Here is a 22,452-nt window from a genome sequence, read left to right as displayed (position 1 = left end):
TTTAGAAAAGGCGGTAAGTGGAGCATCAAACCCCCAAAAAGGTACAACGTTTTGCACCTCTTTGCCGTCAGTTTTCTAGTGTACAGGGGGAAAAAAAAAATGTCCTCCCTAAAAAAAAGTGCAGCTAAGACTGGTACTTCCAGTGTAATCTGTGTGAGCTTTGTGTAGCAATTAAAGGCAATCAATCACCTATCTTTCTTTTACTAATTAAGACCAGCCACAGATACATAGAGGATCATTAAAGGGGTTGTCTGGGTTCAGAGCTGAACCCAGACATACCTATATTTTCATCCAGGCAGCCCCGCGGAATCGCGCAGGATGAGGCAGATGTGCACACGTCACAGTGCTGCTTCCCGACACAGGCGCGCGATGACGTCATCATGCCCGCCTGCTCCGGGATTTCACTACCGCATAGGCCTCAGGCCTACAGCCTATGGCGTTGATCGCGGTGGGGCAGGGAACTATGCCCCCGGCGAAGTATGGGGGCAATCGGGTCGGCATTAGGCCTCCCACCGCTACTGACCCGAACGCCCCTATTGTAATCCGCCACTGCTAGAAACGGTAACCAGACCGGTGCATTATGTAGCAGATAAAGAACTTGCAGCATAAATATAATTTCCTAGCCCTGCCAATAAAACTTAAAGGGATTCTGTCACCTCGTTTTAGCTTATAGAGATGCGGACATGCACGGCTAGATCGCCGCTAGCTTGTCCACAATATACCTGTCCTATAGGGCTCTGTGCTTTTATTGTGTTTAAATATTTTTTTTGAGACATGTAAATGACCCTGGTAAGGTGCCCAAGGGGCTGTACTAACCTTCTTGGTGCCCAGCCACGCCCCCCGAATCTCCTCCTTGCTCACAGTTATATCGCCGTAATCTCGCGATGCGCAGTTCCTTCCCTGAGGCTGATGCCAGCACAGGGAAGGAACACTATACCGGCACCGCGCATGCGCGAGCTCTCGCATTGCGAGATTACGGCAATCTACATGTGAGCAAGGAGGAGATTCGGAGGACTTAGGCGGTGCTGGGCTCATTCACAGTATTTTCATTTGATACTGTCGAAGGCCTTTGCTGCGTTGATAAATGCTATAGCCTAAAGCCCCTTATTTTCTGGTGGGACCTGAAGATTGAGGACCAGTCTCCTAATATTGACTGCAGTGGACATGTTCGGCATAAAGCCAGCCTGATCCACGGCTGATCACCTTATTAAACCTGTTTGCCAAAATTTTTGTGAGGATCTTCACATCTACTGTTAAAAAAAGATATTGGTTGATAGGACTCCAGGTAACCAGGGATCTTTAGCCGGCTTTCAGATAACCAGTATAATAGCCTTGTTCATAGTTGACCCTCCAATACTGCTGCTTGGTAAACCACTAACAGTTCAGGTAATAGAATGTTTCTAGACCTCCACAGCTAACCCATCAGCCCCTAATGCTTTTTCATTAGACATCAGAAGTTAGAGCAAGTATTAGAAGTGTACTTTTACACTTGCGTCGAGAGGATCTGGCAGGCAGTTCCGTATGCAAACGGATGCAGGCGCATTAACCCCTTGTATGCCGCGGTAAAAGCTGACCGCGGCATGCAGAGGGGTTTGGGGAGGGTGCAAGTGCCCTCCGCATCTCCATCGGCTCCCCGTGCTGCAGTGACGGGGACCCGATGGCAGAGAAGGCAGCCCGATGCCTTCCATAGGCAACGGGGCTTGCATTCTACGGAAGCCTGTGAGAGCATAAAAGCTGACAGCCAATGCATTACATTACAGGTTGTATTGTAATGCATTGCAGAAGGGATAAGACCCCTAGAAGTTGAAGTCCCATAGTGGGACAAAAAGAAAAAGTAAAAAAAAGTGCTTTTCATAATAAAAAAATGAAAGTTTTAAGTAAAAAAAAAAAAAAAAAGAAATCCAGACATATTGGGTATTGCCGCGTCCGTAACGACGGCTCTAGAAAGATATCACATGATCCACACCCTCCCCTGAACGCCGTAGAAAAAAATAAAATAAAAACTGTCCTAAAACAATCATTTTTTGTCACCTTACATCACAAAAAGTTCAACACCAAGCGATCAAAAAGGCATATGCCCCCCAAAATAGTACCATCACCTCATCCCACAAAAAATTAGCCCCTACATAAAACAATCGGGTAAAATATATTTAAAAAAAAAAAAAAAAAAATATGGCTCTCAGAATATGGAGACACTAAAACATGATTTTTTTTTGTTTCAAAAATGCTTTTATTCTGTTAAAAGTGAATAAAAAAATAAAAAAAAGTAGACATATTAGGTATCGCCGTGTCTGTAACAACCAGGTATATTAAAATATCACATGATGTAAAATAATAATGGTGTAAAAAAATCAATTTTTGTCACCTTACATCACAAAAAGTGTAATACCAAGAGATCAAAAAGTCATAAGCACCCCAAAATAGTACCAATCAAACCATCATCTCATCCTGCAAAAAATGAGACCCTACCTAAGACAATCGCCCCAAAAAAAAAAAATATGGCTCTCAATATGGAGACACTAAAACATGATTTTTTTTTGTTTCAAAAATGCTTTTATTGTGTAAAACTTAGGCTACTTTCACACTCGCGTTTTGGGCAGATCCGTCATGGATCTGCAAAAACTGATCCGTTACAATAATACAACCGCATGCATTCGTCATGAACGGATCCGTTTGTATTAGGCTACTTTCACTGGCGTTTTGGCTTTCCGTTTCTGACATCCGTTCAGGGATCTCACAAGCGGTCCAAAACGGATGAGTTTTGCCCTAATGCATTCTGAACGGAACAGGATCCGCTCAGAATGCATCAGTTTGCCTCCGTTCCGTCTCCATTCCGCTTTGAAGGCAGACACCAAAACGCTGCTTGCAGCGTTTTGGTGTCCATCTGACGAAACTGAGCCAAACTGATGCGTTCTGACACACAATGTAAGTCAATGGGGACGGATCCGTTTTCTATTACATAATCTGGCACAATAGAAAACAGATTCGTCCTCCATTGACTTTCAATGGTGTTCAAGATAGATCCGTCTTGGCTATGTTAAAGATAATACAAACTGATCCGTTCTGAAAGGATGCAGACGGTGTTATTATCTGAATGGATCTGTCTGTGCAGATCCATGACGGATCCGCACCAAACGCGAGTGTGAAAGTAGCCTAACATAGTCCCCATTGGCTTACATTGTGTGCCAGGACGGATCCGTTTGGCTCAGGCAGCGTTTGCAGGCAGCGTTTTGGTGTCCACCTCCAGAGCAGAATGGAGACTGATCAGAGGCAAACTGCTGCATTCTGAGCGGATCATTTTCCATTCAGAATGCATTAGGGCAAAACTGATCCGTTTTGGACCGCTTGCTAGAGCCCATGATGGATCTCACAAACAGAAAGTCAAAATGCAGCTGTGAAAGTAGCCTTAAATAAATAAATAAAATGTATAAATATTAGGTATTGCCGCATCCGTAACAACCTGCTGTATTAAAATATCACATGAAATAACCCCTCAGGTGGGCACACACAAAAAAAAAATGTCAAAAAAGCCATTTTGTCACCTTACATCACAAAAAGTGTAATACCAAGCAATCAAAAAGTCATATGCACCCTAAAATAGTACCAATCAAACCATTATCTCATCCCAAAAAAAAATTAGCCCCTACATAAGACAGTCACCCCAAAAAAAAAAAAAAAATTCAAAATATGGCTTTTAGAATATGGAGACACTAAATATTTTTTTTCAAAAATGCTTTATTATGTAAAACTGAAACAAACAACCAGTCATATTTGGTATTGTCGTGTCCGTAACAGCCAGCTCTATAAAAATAGCACATGATCTAACCTGTCAGAATAAAAAAAATAAAAATGCTGCCAAAACAGCTATTTTTTGTTACCTTGCCTCAAAAAAAAGTGTAATATAGAGCAACCAAAAATCATATGTACCTTAAAATAGTACCAACTAAACTGCCACCTTATCCCGTAGTTTCCAAAATGTGGTCACTTTTTGGAGTTTCTACTCTAGGAGTGCATCAGGGGGTCTTCAAATGTGACATGGCAACTTAAAATGATCCCAGTGAATTCTGCCCTCCAAAAACCATATAGCACTCCTTTCCTTCGGCGCCCTGCCGTGTGCCCGTACAGCAGTTTACAAATGGGGTGTTTCTGTAAACGACAGAATTAGGCCTCATGCACACGACCGTTGTGTGCATCCGTGGACGTTGTGCCGTTTTTTTTCGCTGACCCATTGACTCTCAATGGGTCCGTGGAAAAAAATCGTAAAATGCACCGTTTTGCAGCCGAGACCGTGATCCGTGTATCCTGTCCGTCAAAAAAATATGAGCTGTCCTATTTTTTTGACGGACAACGGTTCACGGACCCATTCAAGTCAATGGGTCCATGAAAGAACACGGATGCACACAAGATTGGCATCCGTGTCCGTGATCGTGGGTTACTTTCATACAGACGGATCCGAAGATCCGTCTACATAAAAGCTTTTTCAGAACGGAGTTTTCACTTCGTGAAAACTCAGATCCGACAGTATATTCTAACACAGAGGCGTTCCCATAGTAATGGGGACGCTTCTAGTTATAATATACAACGAACTGTGTACATGACTGCCCCCTGCTGCCTGGCAGCACCCGATCTCTTACAGGGAGCTGTGATCCGTACAATTAACCCCTCAGGTGCTGCACCTGAAGGGGTTAATTGTGCGTATCATAGCCCCGTGTAAGAGATCAGGGGCTGCCAGGCAGCAGGGGGCAGACCCCCTCCCTCCCCAGTTTGAATATCATTGGTGGCAGTGTGCGGCATCCCCCGGCCCCCCCTCCCTCCCTCTATTGCATTATTAAACATTGGTGGCAGTGTGCGGCATCCCCCGGCCCCCCTCCCTCCCTCTATTGCATTATTAAACATTGGTGGCAGTGTGCGGCATCCCCCGGCCCCCCTCCCTCCCTCTATTGCATTATTAAACATTGGTGGCAGTGTGCGGCATCCCCCGGCCCTCCATCCCTCCCTCTATTGCATTATTAAACATTGGTGGCAGTGTGCCGCCTCCCCTCTCCCCCCCCCCCCTGATCATTGGTGGCAGTGGAGTTCCGATCGCAGTCCCAGTTTAATCGCTGGGGCTCCGATCGGTAACCATGGCAACCAGGACGCTACTGCAGTCTTGGTTGCCATGGTTACTTAGCAATAGTAGAAGCATCATACTTACCTGCTGGCTGCTGCGATGTCTGTGTCCGGCCGGGAGCTCCTCCTACTGGTAAGGGACAGCAATGCGCCGCACAGACCTGTCACTTACCAGTAGGAGGAGCTCCCGGCCGGACACAGACATCGCAGCAGCCAGCAGGTAAGTATGATGCTTCTACTATTGCTAAGTAACCATGGCAACCAGGACTGCAGTAGCGCCCTGGTTGCCATGGTTACCGATCGGAGCCCCAGCGATTAAACTGGGACTCCGATCGGAACTCCGTTGCCACCAATGATCGGGGGGGGGGGGGAGGGGGGGAGGGGAGGCGGCACACTGCCACCAATGTTTAATAATGCAATAGAGGGAGGGTGGGGGGCCGGGGAATGCCGCACACTGACCACCAATGATATTCAAACTGGGGAGGGGGGGGTCTGCCCCCTGCTGCCTGGCAGCCCCTGATCTCTTACAGGGGGCTATGATACGCACAATTAACCCCTTCAGGTGCGGCAGGGGGCAGTCATGTACACAGTTTGTAGTATATTCTAACTAGAAGCGTCCCCATCACCATGGGAACGCCTCTGTGTTAGAATATACTGTCGGATATGAGTTTGCACGATGTAACTCATATCCGACAGTATATTCTAACATAGAGGCGTTCCCATGGTGATGGGGACGCTTTAAGTTAAAATATACCATCGGATTGGAGAAAACTCTGATCCGATGGTATAAAAGAGACTCCAGAATTTACATTGAAAGTCAATGGGGACGGATCAGTTTGTAATTGCACCATATTGTGTCAACGTCAAACTGATCCGTCCCCATAGACTTGCATTGTAATTCAGGACGGATCCGTTTGGCTCCAAACGGCCAGGCGGACACCAAAACGACTTTTTTTTTCATGTCCGTGGATCCTCCAAAAATCAAGGAAGACCCACGGATCACGGACCTACGGACCCCGTTTTTGCGGACCGTAAAGAAAAACGGTCGTGTGCATGAGGCCTTAGGGTAATAAATATTGAGTTTTGTTTGGCTGTTAACCCTTGATTTGTTACCGGAAAAAAATGCTAAATCTGCCAAAAAGTGAAATTCTGAAATAGCATCTATATTTTCCTTTAATTCTTGTCGAGCTCCTAAAAGGTTATGGCTGAGTTCACATCACCGTTTAGCTTTCCGTTCTCCTGATCAGTCAGATAAGAGAGAAAAGAAAACGGGATCCTGTATAAAAAAAAACAAAAAAAACAAAAAACGATCCTGTTGCATCAGTTGTCATTTGTTTGAACCAGTTCCATCTGAGATCCGTTTTTTAGATGGGAAAAAAAAAAGTCCTGCATGCAGTACTTTTGTTTCCTTCTAAAGAAACAGATCTCAGACGGAAAGGGCTCAAACGGATGACAACTGATGCAACAGGATTTTTGTAAATTTGGTATATATTTTTTTAAATAAAAATGAAGTACCACTATCATGAAGTAGAATGTCACGAGAAAACAATCTCAGAATGGCTTGGATAAGTAAAAGCTTTCCAAAGTTATTACCACATAAAGTGACATGTCAGATTTCCAAAAAACGGCCTGCTCCTTAAAGTGAAAAATGGCAGGGTCCTGAAGGGGTTAATCCCCTAATACGAGAAGAGCCCTGCTGAGACCTCACAACCATAGCTAGCAAATGGCCTGCTTTTTCTCCATATTGATAATAGCGCTGATTTAGAGAAAAGTGTTTATTATCAGCAATAGTAAGCAGGTGTTGCGACATTTGCTTCTGGGCTTGCGTTATCTCAGAGGAATCCCGTATAAAGTTCTCATCCACCTCCTGTAAGTCCCTGTTCTAAGTCTTTAGAGGAAGTCTTCACTTTATTGACTTCTTTTATCAATAGCCGTCACAGGTATGATTTCATAGCCTCCTAAACTATTGATGGAGATGCTGTCCCCACGTTAACCTCAAAATATTCCTGAAGTTGGCTGTAGATAGAAACAGACTGAGCGAAAACCTTAAGCCAAAAGGAATTGATTCTCCAGATCCCCATAGTTCTACACAGCCTGAGATTACAGGTGATCACCAATTTTACAGGTGAGTGACCAGACAAGCCATGTGACAAATAGCATACTTCTGTAATGAGGGGCAGGATCTGCGAGTTTCTCAAGGCCATATCTTTTCCCGATAAGGAACTATGACTAGCCGAATAGCAAGAATACTGGTAGTGTATGGGTTCCGAACTCGCCACAGATTCTTGAAATCTACCTGCCCAAGTATCATTCCATAGGTCATCAATATCAGATTGGCAAGTGGCCTTCTCCCGACATGCCCACGATCAGCTGTTTGAAGACAAAGCAGCGCTCCTATGAGCGCTGCCTTCTCCTTATTATTTAACTGCTTGCCATTGCAACCTCAGCGGTGAGCAGTGCAATTACATCTCACCCGTGAAACGAATTGGACAGCTCTGTAGTATTCACTTGAATAGGAAGGTGCGTCCCATTGTAGTGAATGGAACGGCTGAGATGCAATTACACTGCTCACCGCTGCAAGCAGCTAAACAGAAGAGAAAGCAGCTCCTGGTACCAAAGGAGCAATACCAGGCCCAGACCACATGACATAGGACCCATCATCCAGGACATGAAATACTGTACATCGATCCTTGGGCCAATGCAAGTATCAGAACTTTCCCCCTACACTGGGGAAGCTCCTATTGTTTAGTATATATAGTGACTATAGAAACCTTATGTATTGTCTTAAGGGTGCCACTGGTAGAGGCTGGGCAAATTATCTTACATCATGTACCCCAACTATCTGCATGGTCCAAATGTCTTTTTTGTCCCCTGATGAACTGCGCAGGACTCCAAAGGGATATATAGGAGAATATATATATTGGCTAACAGTATGTGATTATGGGGTTTACCCATCATTGTAGGAAGTATTTGAGTTACAATATTGTTATCTAGTTATAAACAGCTATTACTGAGTGCATGGGTGCTACTGAATCTTAATATGGACCTGGGGTGACTATCAGCGCCACGACTGACATTTGTGCCAGGTTTGTTAACCACGCTGCACATCTGTACTGCCATTTTGGGGAGGGGGTGGCCTTATTTTCGGTCAGGGCCTGCCTAGGGAATTATAGAAGGTTCCTGATACGGGATTGCCCTTATCGGGGCACCCATTCTGTCTTTGATAGGCAGGGCTATTAGTTACATAGGGTGATTGTAACATGAATTTAACCCATCCCAGCGCTGATGATTCTGTTAACAATAGTAGACTTTCACTTTAATAGCAATATAATAAAGGTTACGTTTTATAGGTGGCTATTCTAACCTGAGAATAAGTCATATATATAAAATTCCTGGACAAGCCCGTTCATATCATTCAGTGAGATGCTTTGCAGCAGCCACATGGTCCATGAGAGGTTGAAGCCTGGAGAATTTATTTTTTTTTTTAACCATGACAATCGCTTTAAGAACCTGTCATACATGTAGAAAGCAATTGTTATCGCAATTCATGCGATTCTCATCTTCTTTGTGTGGTGCCAAATCAATTAGAAGTATAGGTATGTACGTACCATACTGCTTTATAATGAGACCAGACACACAAGTTGGTTTCATGAAAGCATCTTCTCATCCCCCTGAGCAGGAGAGCTTTATTCAAGATACATTAACTTAAATAGCAGACATGACATCACAAAATGGGTGTTCCTTAAGAAAAGACTATTGGCTTCTTGACAAAATGGGAGTAGTTGGCTAATTTTATCCCTGAGTTTCATTGGCACATTCAAAAATGGCAACCAAACTCCCCCTCCCCCAGTGACCTTAAGACAAATAAATGCACATGAGGCTCACACATCTGGTTTGCTGCCATCTTGTGGACAGAAAAGAGTAATACAGTACATATATATAGAGAAATAAACCTCTCTCTCACACCATGAAGCAGGGTAAATGTGTATTATATCATGACTTGCACTAGATGGATTATATAGCATGCACCTTTTTGATAAATTTGTCACAAATCGCACCAAATTAAATGTCTCATTTACCTTGCTGTTCTTATGACACCAGTGATAATTGTAAAATAGTATAACTGTATTTCAATTTTGCCAATATAATGTTTACCTTTTCAGCAAATGTAAAGATTTTTCTCTGATCGACACCTCCAAACTGTGCATCAACTTTCAAGTATTCTTCATCCAGTGCCTACAAAGGTCAATACATACATGAATAAAAGAAGGGGGTGCCTGATCCAGTTGTACTTCACCCTCAGTTTCTGATCCCACCTGTAATCCCGGGTACAGCAGCCCACTGAGCAGCGGATGCTCCACCTGCTTCACCACCTCCGCTCCAGCTTTCTTGGCATCATGCTGAGTGACCACTGAGGACAGCCTGTACACATCTAATGTGTACTCCCTTTAAAACATAACAGATATGCTGACAATGCAGAAATAGACACTATACTTACAGGTTTATTCTGATGTCAGAAAAGTTAGGCAATTCTTTACATAATAAAAATTACACAGCAATTTCTCATGGCTTCTATGATCTCCACTTGCAGGCTTTGAATAGAAACTTTCAATGTTTATTTCCAGAGTAAAAAAAAATCTTCTGGGCTCTCCATGTGATGGACACATGGAAGTCCAAACTCTGAAAACCGCATTGTAATAAACCTTGTAACTGCGTACATATATAATGGAAAATTGTTTAAAAGCGGTTGTTTGAAGAAGATAGCTATCTCCGACAGTCCCAAACAGTTGTATGAAGCTGCAATTAAAGTGGGTTCCCATCAGGTTTTAGGTCTCTGATGTGTACGTTACAAAAAAGAAAGGATACAAAAACACAGCACAGTGCTCCAGACTAAAAAAAATTCCTGGTAGCCATTGGCTCCTGAACTGAAAAATTTAGGAGCCAAATCAAATTTTTAGTCGCCAAATCGAAACCGAATCAAAATTTTGGTATCGTGACAACGCTACGCCGATCAGATCGGCATAGGGTTGTTTTGATACCAAAATTTTGATTCGCTTTCATCACCATAAAAAAGTATTGCGATACTTAATACCGCGAAAAAAAAAACACCAAAAAAAGCAGCGTGCATTTCGCATTTTATGAAATGTTCAGGCCCATAATAGCACAGTCCTATCCAATTTTTTGGGGTGACAAGGTGACTAAAAAATGGTGAATGCTCACCGCATAGGAGATATTTTTTAATAATTTAATAGTTTGGACAGTGCTATGTAATATGTTTATTTATTCTTTATATATTTTATATGTAAAATTGGGAAAGGGGGGATTTAAACTTAATATTTTAGGGTACTTTCACACTAGTGTTTTTCTTTTCCGGCATAGAGTTCCGTCACAGGGGCTCAATATCGGAAAAGAACTGATCAGGCATATCCCCATGCATTCTGAATGGAGAGTAATCCGTTCAGGATGCATCAGGACGTCTTCAGTTCAGTCATTTTGACTGATCAGGCAAACGATAAAACCGCAGCATGCTACGGTTTTATCTCCAGCGAAAAAAACCTGAAGATTTGCCTGAATGCCGGATCCAGCATTTTTTCCCATAGGAATGTATTAGTGCCGGATCTGGCATTCAAAATACCGGAAAGCACCCGCACTAAATCCGGACCCATTCACTTCTATGGGGCTGTGCACATGAGGGGTGATTTTCACACATCACTTGTGCGTTGCGTGAAAACCGCAGCATGCTCTATGTTGTGCGTTTTTCACGCAACGCAGGCCCCATAGAAGCTAATGAGGCTGCGTGAAAATCGCAAGCAAGTGCGGATGCGGTGCGATTTTCACTCATGGTTGCTAGGATGAAAGTCTATTCACTGTATTATTTTCCCTTATAACATGGTTATAAGGGGAAATAATAGCATTCTGAATACAGAATGCATAGTAGAAGGTCAATATAATTAACATTGGTGGCGCAGTGCGCCCCCCCATCACCCCAGTATGATAAACATTGGTGGCGCAGTGTGCTCCCCCAATATAATAAACATTGGTGGCGTAGTGCACCCCCCCAACACCCCAGTATGATAAACATTGGTGGCACAGTGCGCCCCCCCAATATAAGAAACATTGGTGGCGCAGTGCGCACCCCCCCAACACCCCAGTATAATAAACATTGGTGGCGCAGTGTGCCCCCCTCAATATAATAAACATTGGTGGCGCAGTGCGCACCCCCCCAACACCCCAGTATAATAAACATTGGTGGCGCAGTGTGCCCCCCTCAATATAATAAACATTGGTGGCGCAGTGCGCACCCCCCCAACACCCCAGTATAATAAACATTGGTGGCGCAGTGTGCCCCCCTCAATATAATAAACATTGGTGGCGCAGTGCGCACCCCCCCAACACCCCAGTATAATAAACATTGGTGGCGCAGTGTGCCCCCCTCAATATAATAAACATTGGTGGTGCAGTGCGCACCCCCAACACCCCAGTATAATAAACATTGGGGGGCGCAGTGTGCCCCCCTCAATATAATAAACATTGGTGGCGCAGTGGGCAGTGCCAATGAGGGTTAAAAAATAAAATAAAAAATTAACTCACCTCCTCCAATTTATAGTCTCCTGTTCTTTCTTCAGGACCTATCAAAGGACCTGTGATGACATCACTGTGCTCATCACATGATACATCACATGATTCATCACCATGGTAATGGACCATGTGATGAGCTCAGTGACATCACCACAGGTCCTGAAGAAAGAACAGGAGACCGGCAGCTACGCGATCAACTGGAGGAGGTGAGTTATTTTTTTTTTAACCCTCATTGGCACTTCCCACTGTGCCACCAATGTTTCTTATACTGGGGGGGGGGGGGGGGCACACTGTGCCACCAATGTTTCTTATACTGGGGTATTGGGGGGGCACACTGTGCCACCAATGTTTCTTATACTGGGGTGTTGGGGGGGGGGGGCACACTGTGCCACCAATGTTTCTTATACTGGGGTGTTGGGAGAGGCACACTGTGCCACCAATGTTTCTTATACTGGGGTGTTGGGGGGGGGGGGGCACACTGTGCCACCAATGTTTCTTATACTGGGGTGTTGGGGGGGGGGGGCACACTGTACAGGGAGTCTAATAAGAAAGAATCGAATGAGTCACTAACTAAGTCGGATCTTTAGTTCTTTTCACCTGCGACTCATTCGATTCTTTCTCCCTGTACTGTGTGTGACTCAGAGCTGCTAGTGCTTGCCTTGCCTCAGCTCTGATTGGTTGGTGGGCGGGGAGGGGAGGGGCTGGCAGAAGCAGCTTCCACTCTAGGATCAGATTACACTCCTCCCGAGTCCCTCCCCTCCCTGCTGCCAGCGGCTCTGCTATTGTCTGTGTGCTGTGACTCACTGCCTCAGACTGAGAAGAACATCGGCGGCGGGGCAGAGAACCATCAGCTCCTGTGCCCGCCGCTGTATTCAACTGCAGAGCTGCCGCGGAGGGTCTAGTCGCAAATGGCGACAAGACTAGAAAGTCTTGTCGCCATTTGTAAATTCTAAGTCGCATTGGCGACCATTTTGGTCACCATCTGGAGCCCTGCAGCACACCATGTTCTTGTATCCTGCACAGTCCAGTAAAAAAAAGCGTATACTATTTTTTATTTTTTTTTACAATGGAACTCTATGATGAATGGATGACACTGTATGGCATCAGTCTGAGGCATCCGTTTAACTTATACGTTTTTTGTATACGTTAAAAGGAAGGAAGAACGTGATGTGAACCCACCCTAAGGGCTTTTTCACACAAGTGGATGCCGTGCGGGTAATCCGCTGCATGAAAGAGTGCCAAGCCGTGCTCTGGACAGCATAGACACGGAGCAGTAACATGATTGATAATGCTCCGTGCCTCTATGTGATCTTTTTACTACAAAAATCACAGTGAGATTAAGTTGTCACCATGATTTTGTAGTAAAGAGATCACAGAGAGGCACAGAGCATTATCAATCATGTTACTGCTCCGTGTCTATGCTGTCTGCGTCGGGTCTTGGCACTCTTTCACGCAGAAGATTACCCGCACGGCATCCGTTCGTGTGAAAGAGCCCTAAGAGTGCATGGCCACTGCTTCATTGTCATGATAACCAGGGGCCCTGTGAGAGAATCAGGTCTGACGATGTAGTTCCAGCTGTACTGGATCGTAGACGAAAACAGGATTTAAAGGGTTTGTCAGAGTGTTTAATACAGATGACCTCTCCTCACGAGAGGATCTGAGCAGTGGGGGTCCATCTCCTGGCACCCCTATCATTCAACAAATTTAAGAGAGCGCCACAGCCTCTTCGTAGGTTTGTGACGTCACGTTCATCGGTCACATGGCCTATGGCCTAGGCAGCCACTATACAATGGACAACGCTGTGCTTGGTGACTGACCCCCACTCATCACATCCTGAGGCTACGTCATCAGAATTAAACACTCGGATAACCCCTTTAACTATTAGATTCAACCATGTTGTCTCTGGGCAGCCATTTCTACTACGGGTTTCTACTAAACTCGGTGAAGAAGGTTAGCTAATTAAAAATCTGAGCTCTTAAAGAATTTCATACATCAGGGATGCCCAACCTGCGGCCCTCCAGATGTTGCAAAACTACAACTCCCTAGCCTACAGCTAATAGGGTATCTTGGGAGTTGTAGTTTTGCAACAGCTTGAGGGCCGCAGGTTGGGCATCCCTGTCATACACCAACTGCCTCGGTCCATACAGTGATACATTAGGAAGTGATACATTTAGACAATTCTAATATCAAATGTGGTTTCCTAGTGTGTGATCTTCGCTAGCATTAATAACTTGACCTCTGTATTGAGAACTGTGTAACCAGAATTATGAAAAATTAATGACTCAATCGTATTAACATATTTATCAGCAAGAAACGTGCATTAGATCTAAAGTCTGTGTTGAGGAAGGGTTGAGACGTATGCATATATATCCATGCATGCATGCAAACACGTGCATGCATGTATGGTATATATGCATACATTGACCACCATATCATGGAATGATGTGCGCAGATGTGCCCAGCATCTGCGCACGTCTGCCCTTGGTGGTCCACAGGGGCTCATGTTGGCCCCTGTGGGAAATGGCCCCCTTATAATATCCCCCTGATAGGTGACGAGACCCCTATATACCCCAGTATCAGTGTATACATGTGTATGGATGTGCCCCAAGCATCCATACACATGTATATTATACAGATATCCCCCCCATATCCATAGGCCCCAATATCTGAAACCAGGTGCATCAGTGTGAATGTGCCCCAAGCATTCACCCTGATGCAATCTGGCTAATTGCATCAGAATGACGGTCATCCTGATAGCTACAAAGGACTCGGGTTCAACAGAATCTGAGTCCTTTGTTCTAATTATCTCCAGCGCTGCTGGAGATAATTATGCATGATAGAAGGGAGGGAGAAACCTCCCCTCCTTCTATTATGCGCATTCCAGCAGCGCGATTACCATTGCGCTGCCCGGAATGCTAAAGGCTACAGGCGGGAGATCAAAGGCTTCTCCCGCCTGTTAGTATATGGTGCGGCCCCGATGTGCGCGTTCGGGGACGCGCGGGCTGGCGCAGCGACGTCATATCACTGCGCCGGCCCACGTGTCTCCGATGGGCGCGCGCCACCTTGTGGACGGTGCGGCAGTGCGGGCCGCCGGCGGGCCCTGCACTGGGTTAGACGGAGCGCCCTAAGTATTCTCTGAGTATCCCCTCCTTCTTCCCATATCCCCTATCCCACCAACGATTCTATACTCCTGATAGCCCCCACACCCCTGGTAACCCCTACACCCCTGGTAGCCCCTATTATCCAACCCCTGCCACTATATACCCAATAACCCAAACTACCACCACCATCATCCCTACAATCCCTCTCCTTGTTATCCACCCCCACATTCACTTGCAAGGTATTAACCCTTGCATTGCTGGATCCCTACCCTTCAGTTCCCCCTACCCTAATCCTACCAGAGACACTTGCAAGGTATTAACCCTTGCATTGCTGGATCCCTACCCTTCAGTTCCCCTTACCCTAATCCTACCAGAGACACTTTCAAGGTATTAACCCTTGCATTGCTGGATCCCTACCCTTCAGTTCCCCTTACCCTAATCCTACCAGAGACACTTGCAAGGTATTAACCCTTGCATTGCTGGATCCCTACCCTTCAGTTCCCCTTACCCTAATCCTACCAGAGACACTTGCAAGGTATTAACCCTTGCATTGCTGGATCCCAGCCAATGTCTATGGCCTGCATTCACCCCTGCAGTGCCACCATTAACCCTTCGTCGTACTCTTAGGGATAGAATTAGACAGGTGGGGTGGGCTGCTAATACATGTGTGTGAGTTTATTGTATAGTTAGTCTGGGGGGAACTTGGGAACCATGTAGTGTAGTTTAGTGCTGTATTTATAGTACTGTATTGTTAGTGTATTGCGTGCGTAGTGTATTGTGGGTATTAATAAATATCTTGTTTTATTCGTAACTATCTGTGTAACGCGTGGTTATTAGCGATAGTTCAGTAAGGCGCATGCAGCTAGTTTAGTGATTAGCGTAAGGCAAGGTATAATGAAAGTATTGTATTATTAATATAAAGGTATAAATAGGCGGAGTCATAGACAGCTCTTCCTATTTATGAATATTAATTATCGATATTTGCATAAATATTGGTGATTAATATTCCCCCTTTACAGTCTGCAATGGAATTGTCTGCAGTCAGCCAAGTCGATTTTTGCTGGCTCTTTGTGTCAAAAAGGTATTAAAACCCCCTACTAATAAAAGACAGGGCTTCACCTTTCTGTATTCTTTCTGTATGTGGTTGTCATTGGACAAGCCCTTTAAAGGCCCCTTTCACACGAGCGAGTTTTCTGCACGTGTGCAATGCATGAAGTAAACGCATAGCACCCGCACTGAATCCTGATCCATTCATTTTGATGGGTCTGTGCACATCATTTCTGCGTTGTGTGAGAATCGCAGCATGTTCTATATTCTGCGTTTTTCACGTAGCCCTGGCCCCATAGAAGTGAATGGGGCTTCAGTGAAAAACGTATTGCATCCGGATGTAACCTGGATGTAGTCCGGATGCAATGCGTTTTTCACTGATGGCTGCTAGGAGATGTTGTTTATAAGTCTTCCGTTTTTTTTCACGCATCAATACTGATTGCACCCGCGTGGAAAAAAACAAACACTGAACGCAATTGCAGACAAAACTGACTGAATTTGCTTGCAAAATGGTGCGAGTTTCACTGAACGCAGCCTGAGCGCATCCGTATGGTTTGTGTGAAAGAGGCCTAACTGTTCATTATACAAACAATAACTGGTGCCATTTTATTGTGTGCTCTACAGCAGTGTTCCTCACCTCCAGTCCTGCCGGTCATGATTTGAGAATATCCCACAGAATACCTGTGCATGTACACAAATTACATCACCTGATTAATACTTAGACTGGTAGGTGGGCCCTGAGGACTGGAGTTAAGGAACCCTGCTCTACAGTCTCAGAATACTTTCATTGGACGTCAAAAAGGGGTATTCTGGTTTCATGATATTGATGACCTATGATAAGGAAAGAATAAAGGGATACAGCGGCTCACTGCTATTTCGTATGGAAAGGTGCTCACCCTCCGGCCTTACCCTCAAGACCAAAAAATTGATATACCGTAAATAAATAGATGAGGGGGCACACTCAAAAGGAAAACACTGTTGGATGATGTAAATTTAATTTATTAAAAATAATATAAAAACAAACCCCTAAAATACACATAAAACATATACATCAAAATATCTGAATATGAAATATGCAGCAACCAAATGCATGAGAATATAACAAAAACACCAGTGTCCCGCTTGGATTTGTAGATATAAATGTAAATATAGCGATCACTGCAGTATAGTTGAATATCTACCACACAAGGCAATCTAATTGGAAATTGATGGAAACAGCACTGTGGCCCTTTAAGGTTGATGTTAGAAGGCCCGCATTATGCTGCTGCTATAGTGCCGTGATTTTAAACAGTGTTCCAATTAGGAATAGAATGTAGGTGCCTTTTTCCTTGATTATCAGGATTCAGTGTCCTTAAAAATATGTATCCACTTAGGCTGCTAGTGGTGGCTTGGATTAAAGATCAAAGTCCAATACTTCGTTTTATGCAGAGCTGCGTATATACCCTCCAAAGTTACTTACTGGTTCTTGCCGCTGTGACTTCTTATCCTTACCCCTTCTTGCTGCGAGACTGCAGCGCTGGTATCCCAGGTGGCCGTACACGGCCGGCTGTGGCGTCCCACGTGACCTGGTCTCTGGGGTTCCGGGTAGACGCTTGTCTATGACGTCACTGTTTGTGCGGCTGTAACTTTAATATTGGAGGTGAACCGATGATGTTTGTAGACCGCTAGTATTTTTCGATGATGTTTGGCGATCTAGCTGATGTTGGGGTTCCTTTCTTTGTTGGTTAGAATCCGCGCTCACTCTGATATGCCAGACGCGTTTCGAGGTATTACACCTCTTCCTCAGTGGCCACCGAGTGAGTGGATTCTCACTCCTTAAATACCGTATAGTCCCACCCATCAATCAACTCTCGTATGTATAATCTAATGAGTGGGATGGATTTGATTGCTGTTTTTCTTCCATCATGATATAAAATAGCAAAATTTAAATTCACATTGAATAATAACAGTATAAATATAATTTAAAACATATTAAACACTTATATGAGTGGTCTGCATAATCAAGACCTGATTTTCGAAGAAACCGCATTGAAACCGCATCAGTGTGAATTGTGTCTCACATGCGGTTTTTGTATTTTTATATTCAGCAGGATATAATGGTCCCTTTTAGGGTCAATAGACCCAAAAACGCATCCACCAATGTTGTCATTTGGTGCGTCTTTGTGCTTCCTCGTTATCAGTACCTATTTTTGAGGGGTAGCATGTGGGGGAAGCTGCCTGGTGGGGAGGGGAGACCACAGTGTCTATAACTGACTAATCTGTGGTGTCTCATCCCCACCAAGCAGCCCACCCCCATTCACAGGAATCCGAATACTTCCATCTCCGCATTTAGCCCCCTTGGGACGATGGTATCGTACTCAAAAATTCTGCGGGATTCCTTGTCTCGACATGTGAGCAATGTGGTTTCCTCCTCTCCACAATTTTTTGACCCTTTCTATGGCTGTAAATTTGAGGCTGGTTGGATCACAATTGTGTTGGATCTTAAAATGTTTCGATAGGGAGTGTGTTTCTAAACCTTTCTTTATATTTGCCACATGTTCAGCTACCCTCTTTTTGAGTGTCCTTTTAGTTCTCCCTATATATTGTTTTTTACATCCACATTCCAGCAGGTATATCACGTCTGTAGAGTCGCAGGTCAAACATTCTTGTATTTCTACACTGAATGTATTACTGTGGATGTTACCCTACTTGTTTTTTTGGGGAAGCTAGTGATTTTGCAGTTGGAGCATCTCCCACACTTGAAGAATCCATTGGTTGTCAGCCAATTCTTTTGTTTATGTTGTTGTTGACTATCCATTTTAATTTTGACAGTTGGTGCTACTTTGCCTGCTAGGTTATTCGCTCTTGTATATGTTATTTTTGGCACATCACTTAACAGTGGGCCAATTAATTTATCATTTAGCAGGTGTTCCCAATGTTTTCGGATGGTTCTTTCTATCATTTTATGTTGGGAACTAAACGGGAGAATGATTCTTATTTCTTCATCTCGTATTTGTGATGGACCTATCTCAAAGAAGCTCTTCCTTTCCATCTTTTTTACTTTCTCTAGAGATTTTTCTATAATCTGAATTGGATAGTCTCTTTCCACAAATTGTTGTTTCAAGCCAGTGGCCTCTTCATCAAACTTGCTATCAACCGTGCAGTTTCGCTTTAATCTGCGCTTTAATCAAGAGACAAAGAAACATATGTACACAACACAGAACCATGTTCACGACTACAACCTGAGGGATCGTCCGAGGGAACACACACAAAACAGAGGACACTACCAAACACACAGACAGGAGTACAAACATTATCAAGACACAGCACACCAATACACACCAATACTGAACAGATCACAAAAATACAATCACAACGAAGAATACGAAGGGGACGACATGCACAAAAGACGAAAACACAAGAGATAAAAATGCCAATCACTAATATAATAAATATCAGTGACACCACACTTACAGAAACTCAAGTGCAACTTCTCAATAAAGGGCTAAAATTTGCTCCTACCAACCCTATGGATAAATTTGCCACATACATAGGAGTTGAGAAATTTATTAGACGCCTATGTCTTAAAAAATACTTCCTTAAAAACCCAATCAATAGAGAGATAGATATGGGTAGCAATGTAAAGAAATATCCACATACAGATCTTAAGGTTAGATCGAAGAAATATCCTAGGCAGGAAATCAGCAACGAAATGGCCACATTTAAGAACAATGTGGAACGTGATATAAGAAAAATAAAGAGTCGCAGGATAAATTCAAATCTAAACAGAGAAGAAATTAAAGCCATCAAATCCCTACAGGAAACAAATGATATTGTCATTAGGCCCGCAGACAAAGGCGGAGCTGTAGTAATATTAAATAAAGTAGACTACATAGAAGAATGCTATAGACAGCTAAGATCTGGCAATACCTACCAAAAATTAAAAGGAGACCCAACACAAGAATACTACAATATTCTTAAAAATTATTGTGTAAGGGGGGTAGAAGCTGAATTTCTTTCTGACCAGGAATCCAGGTTTATTCTGGACACTGAGAGGAGGGTTCCGATGTTCTATTGTGTCCCCAAGATCCACAAAAGCCTGGATACACCGCCAGGTCGCCCGATTGTGTCGGGCATTCAATCTATATCATGTAATCTGTCCAAATATATAGATCAGTGGCTTCAACCTTATGTCAAACAAGTGCCATCGTACATTCGTGACACTACAGACATTATTAAAACTCTGGAAGAGGTCACTTGGACGGATGGGTGGATCTTGGGGACACTTGATGTCGGATCTCTCTATACAATTATTGAACATACCAGGGGGATTCAGGCACTGCACCAACAATTGTCAGGAGGAGGACTCTCTGTGGAGCAATTAGGGTTCCTATTAGATGGAGTAAGATATATCCTCACTCACAATTATTTTGCTTTTGAGCAGGAGTTTTATCTTCAATGTACCGGCACCGCCATGGGCACCAGATTCGCCCCCAGCTATGCCAACCTCTTTTTGGCCCAATGGGAGAAGGAAGTCATCTTGCCCAGGCTGGGGACGGATCTGGTGCTGTGGCGGCGGTACATTGACGATATCCTGTTCATTTGGTGCAATACAGCTGAATCCCTCAATTTATTCCTCAGTGATATAAACAAAAATGATAACAATCTGATATTCAGTCCAATTACCAGTAAAGAGAAAGTTGAATTCCTGGATTTAGAAATATGGATTAAAGGTAATCAGCTACAATGCAATACTTTTTTCAAGCCAGTGGCCAAAAATAGCTTCATCAGATTTGCTAGTTGCCATCTTCCCCGATGGCTGATCAATATACCAACCAGCCAGTTTCGCAGATTAAAGCGAAACTGCACGGTTGATAGCAAGTTTGATGAAGAGGCCACTGGCTTGAAACAACAATTTGTGGAAAGAGACTATCCAATTCAGATTATAGAAAAATCTCTAGAGAAAGTAAAAAAGATGGACAGGAAGAGCTTCTTTGAGATAGGTCCATCACAAATACGAGATGAAGAAATAAGAATCATTCTCCCGTTTAGTTCCCAACATAAAATGATAGAAAGAACCATCCGAAAACATTGGGAACACCTGCTAAATGATAAATTAATTGGCCCACTGTTAAGTGATGTGCCAAAAATAACATATACAAGAGCGAATAACCTAGCAGGCAAAGTAGCACCAACTGTCAAAATTAAAATGGATAGTCAACAACAACATAAACAAAAGAATTGGCTGACAACCAATGGATTCTTCAAGTGTGGGAGATGCTCCAACTGCAAAATCACTAGCTTCCCCAAAAAAACAAGTAGGGTAACATCCACAGTTAATACATTCAGTGTAGAAATACAAGAATGTTTGACCTGCGACTCTACAGACGTGATATACCTGCTGGAATGTGGATGTAAAAAACAATATATAGGGAGAACTAAAAGGACACTCAAAAAGAGGGTAGCTGAACATGTGGCAAATATAAAGAAAGGTTTAGAAACACACTCCCTATCGAAACATTTTAAGATCCAACACAATTGTGATCCAACCAGCCTCAAATTTACAGCCATAGAAAGGGTCAAAAAATTGTGGAGAGGAGGAAACCACATTGCTCACATGTCGAGACAAGAATCCCGCAGAATTTTTGAGTACGATACCATCGTCCCAAGGGGGCTAAATGCGGAGATGGAAGTATTCGGATTCCTGTGAATGGGGGTGGGCTGCTTGGTGGGGATGAGACACCACAGATTAGTCAGTTATAGACACTGTGGTCTCCCCTCCCCACCAGGCAGCTTCCCCCACATGCTACCCCTCAAAAATAGGTACTGATAACGAGGAAGCACAAAGACGCACCAAATGACAACATTGGTGGATGCGTTTTTGGGTCTATTGACCCTAAAAGGGACCATTATATCCTGCTGAATATAAAAATACAAAAACCGCATGTGAGACACAATTCACACTGATGCGGTTTCAATGCGGTTTCTTCGAAAATCAGGTCTTGATTATGCAGACCACTCATATAAGTGTTTAATATGTTTTAAATTATATTTATACTGTTATTATTCAATGTGAATTTAAATTTTGCTATTTTATATCATGATGGAAGAAAAACAGCAATCAAATCCATCCCACTCATTAGATTATACATACGAGAGTTGATTGATGGGTGGGACTATACGGTATTTAAGGAGTGAGAATCCACTCACTCGGTGGCCACTGAGGAAGAGGTGTAATACCTCGAAACGCGTCTGGCATATCAGAGTGAGCGCGGATTCTAACCAACAAAGAAAGGAACCCCAACATCAGCTAGATCGCCAAACATCATCGAAAAATACTAGCGGTCTACAAACATCATCGGTTCACCTCCAATATTAAAGTTACAGCCGCACAAACAGTGACGTCATAGACAAGCGTCTACCCGGAACCCCAGAGACCAGGTCACGTGGGACGCCACAGCCGGCCGTGTACGGCCACCTGGGATACCAGCGCTGCAGTCTCGCAGCAAGAAGGGGTAAGGATAAGAAGTCACAGCGGCAAGAACCAGTAAGTAACTTTGGAGGGTATATACGCAGCTCTGCATAAAACGAAGTATTGGACTTTGATCTTTAATCCAAGCCACCACTAGCAGCCTAA

The 22,452-nt window shown here is 43.8% G+C and overlaps 1 protein-coding gene across 2 annotated transcripts in view; it reads right to left on the bottom strand.

Moving 5' to 3' along the window:
* Positions 1 to 22,452, bottom strand: part of YARS1 (tyrosyl-tRNA synthetase 1) — a 54,209-nt gene that overhangs the window by 11,242 nt on the left and 20,515 nt on the right. For both annotated transcript variants that reach the window (XM_044286469.1, XM_044286468.1), the window contains exons 5-6: positions 9,426 to 9,555; positions 9,265 to 9,345 (exon numbers count right to left, since the gene is read on the bottom strand). In XM_044286469.1, the coding sequence (XP_044142404.1) occupies positions 9,265 to 9,345; positions 9,426 to 9,555 (211 nt within the window). The remainder of the gene's footprint in view (positions 1 to 9,264; positions 9,346 to 9,425; positions 9,556 to 22,452) is intronic.

This window comes from Bufo gargarizans, chromosome 3, assembly GCF_014858855.1.
Source record: "Bufo gargarizans isolate SCDJY-AF-19 chromosome 3, ASM1485885v1, whole genome shotgun sequence".
Lineage (NCBI taxonomy): Eukaryota > Metazoa > Chordata > Amphibia > Anura > Bufonidae > Bufo > Bufo gargarizans.
The sequence above is the reverse complement of the archived record's forward strand: the minus strand, read 5'-3'. Positions and strand labels throughout refer to the sequence as shown.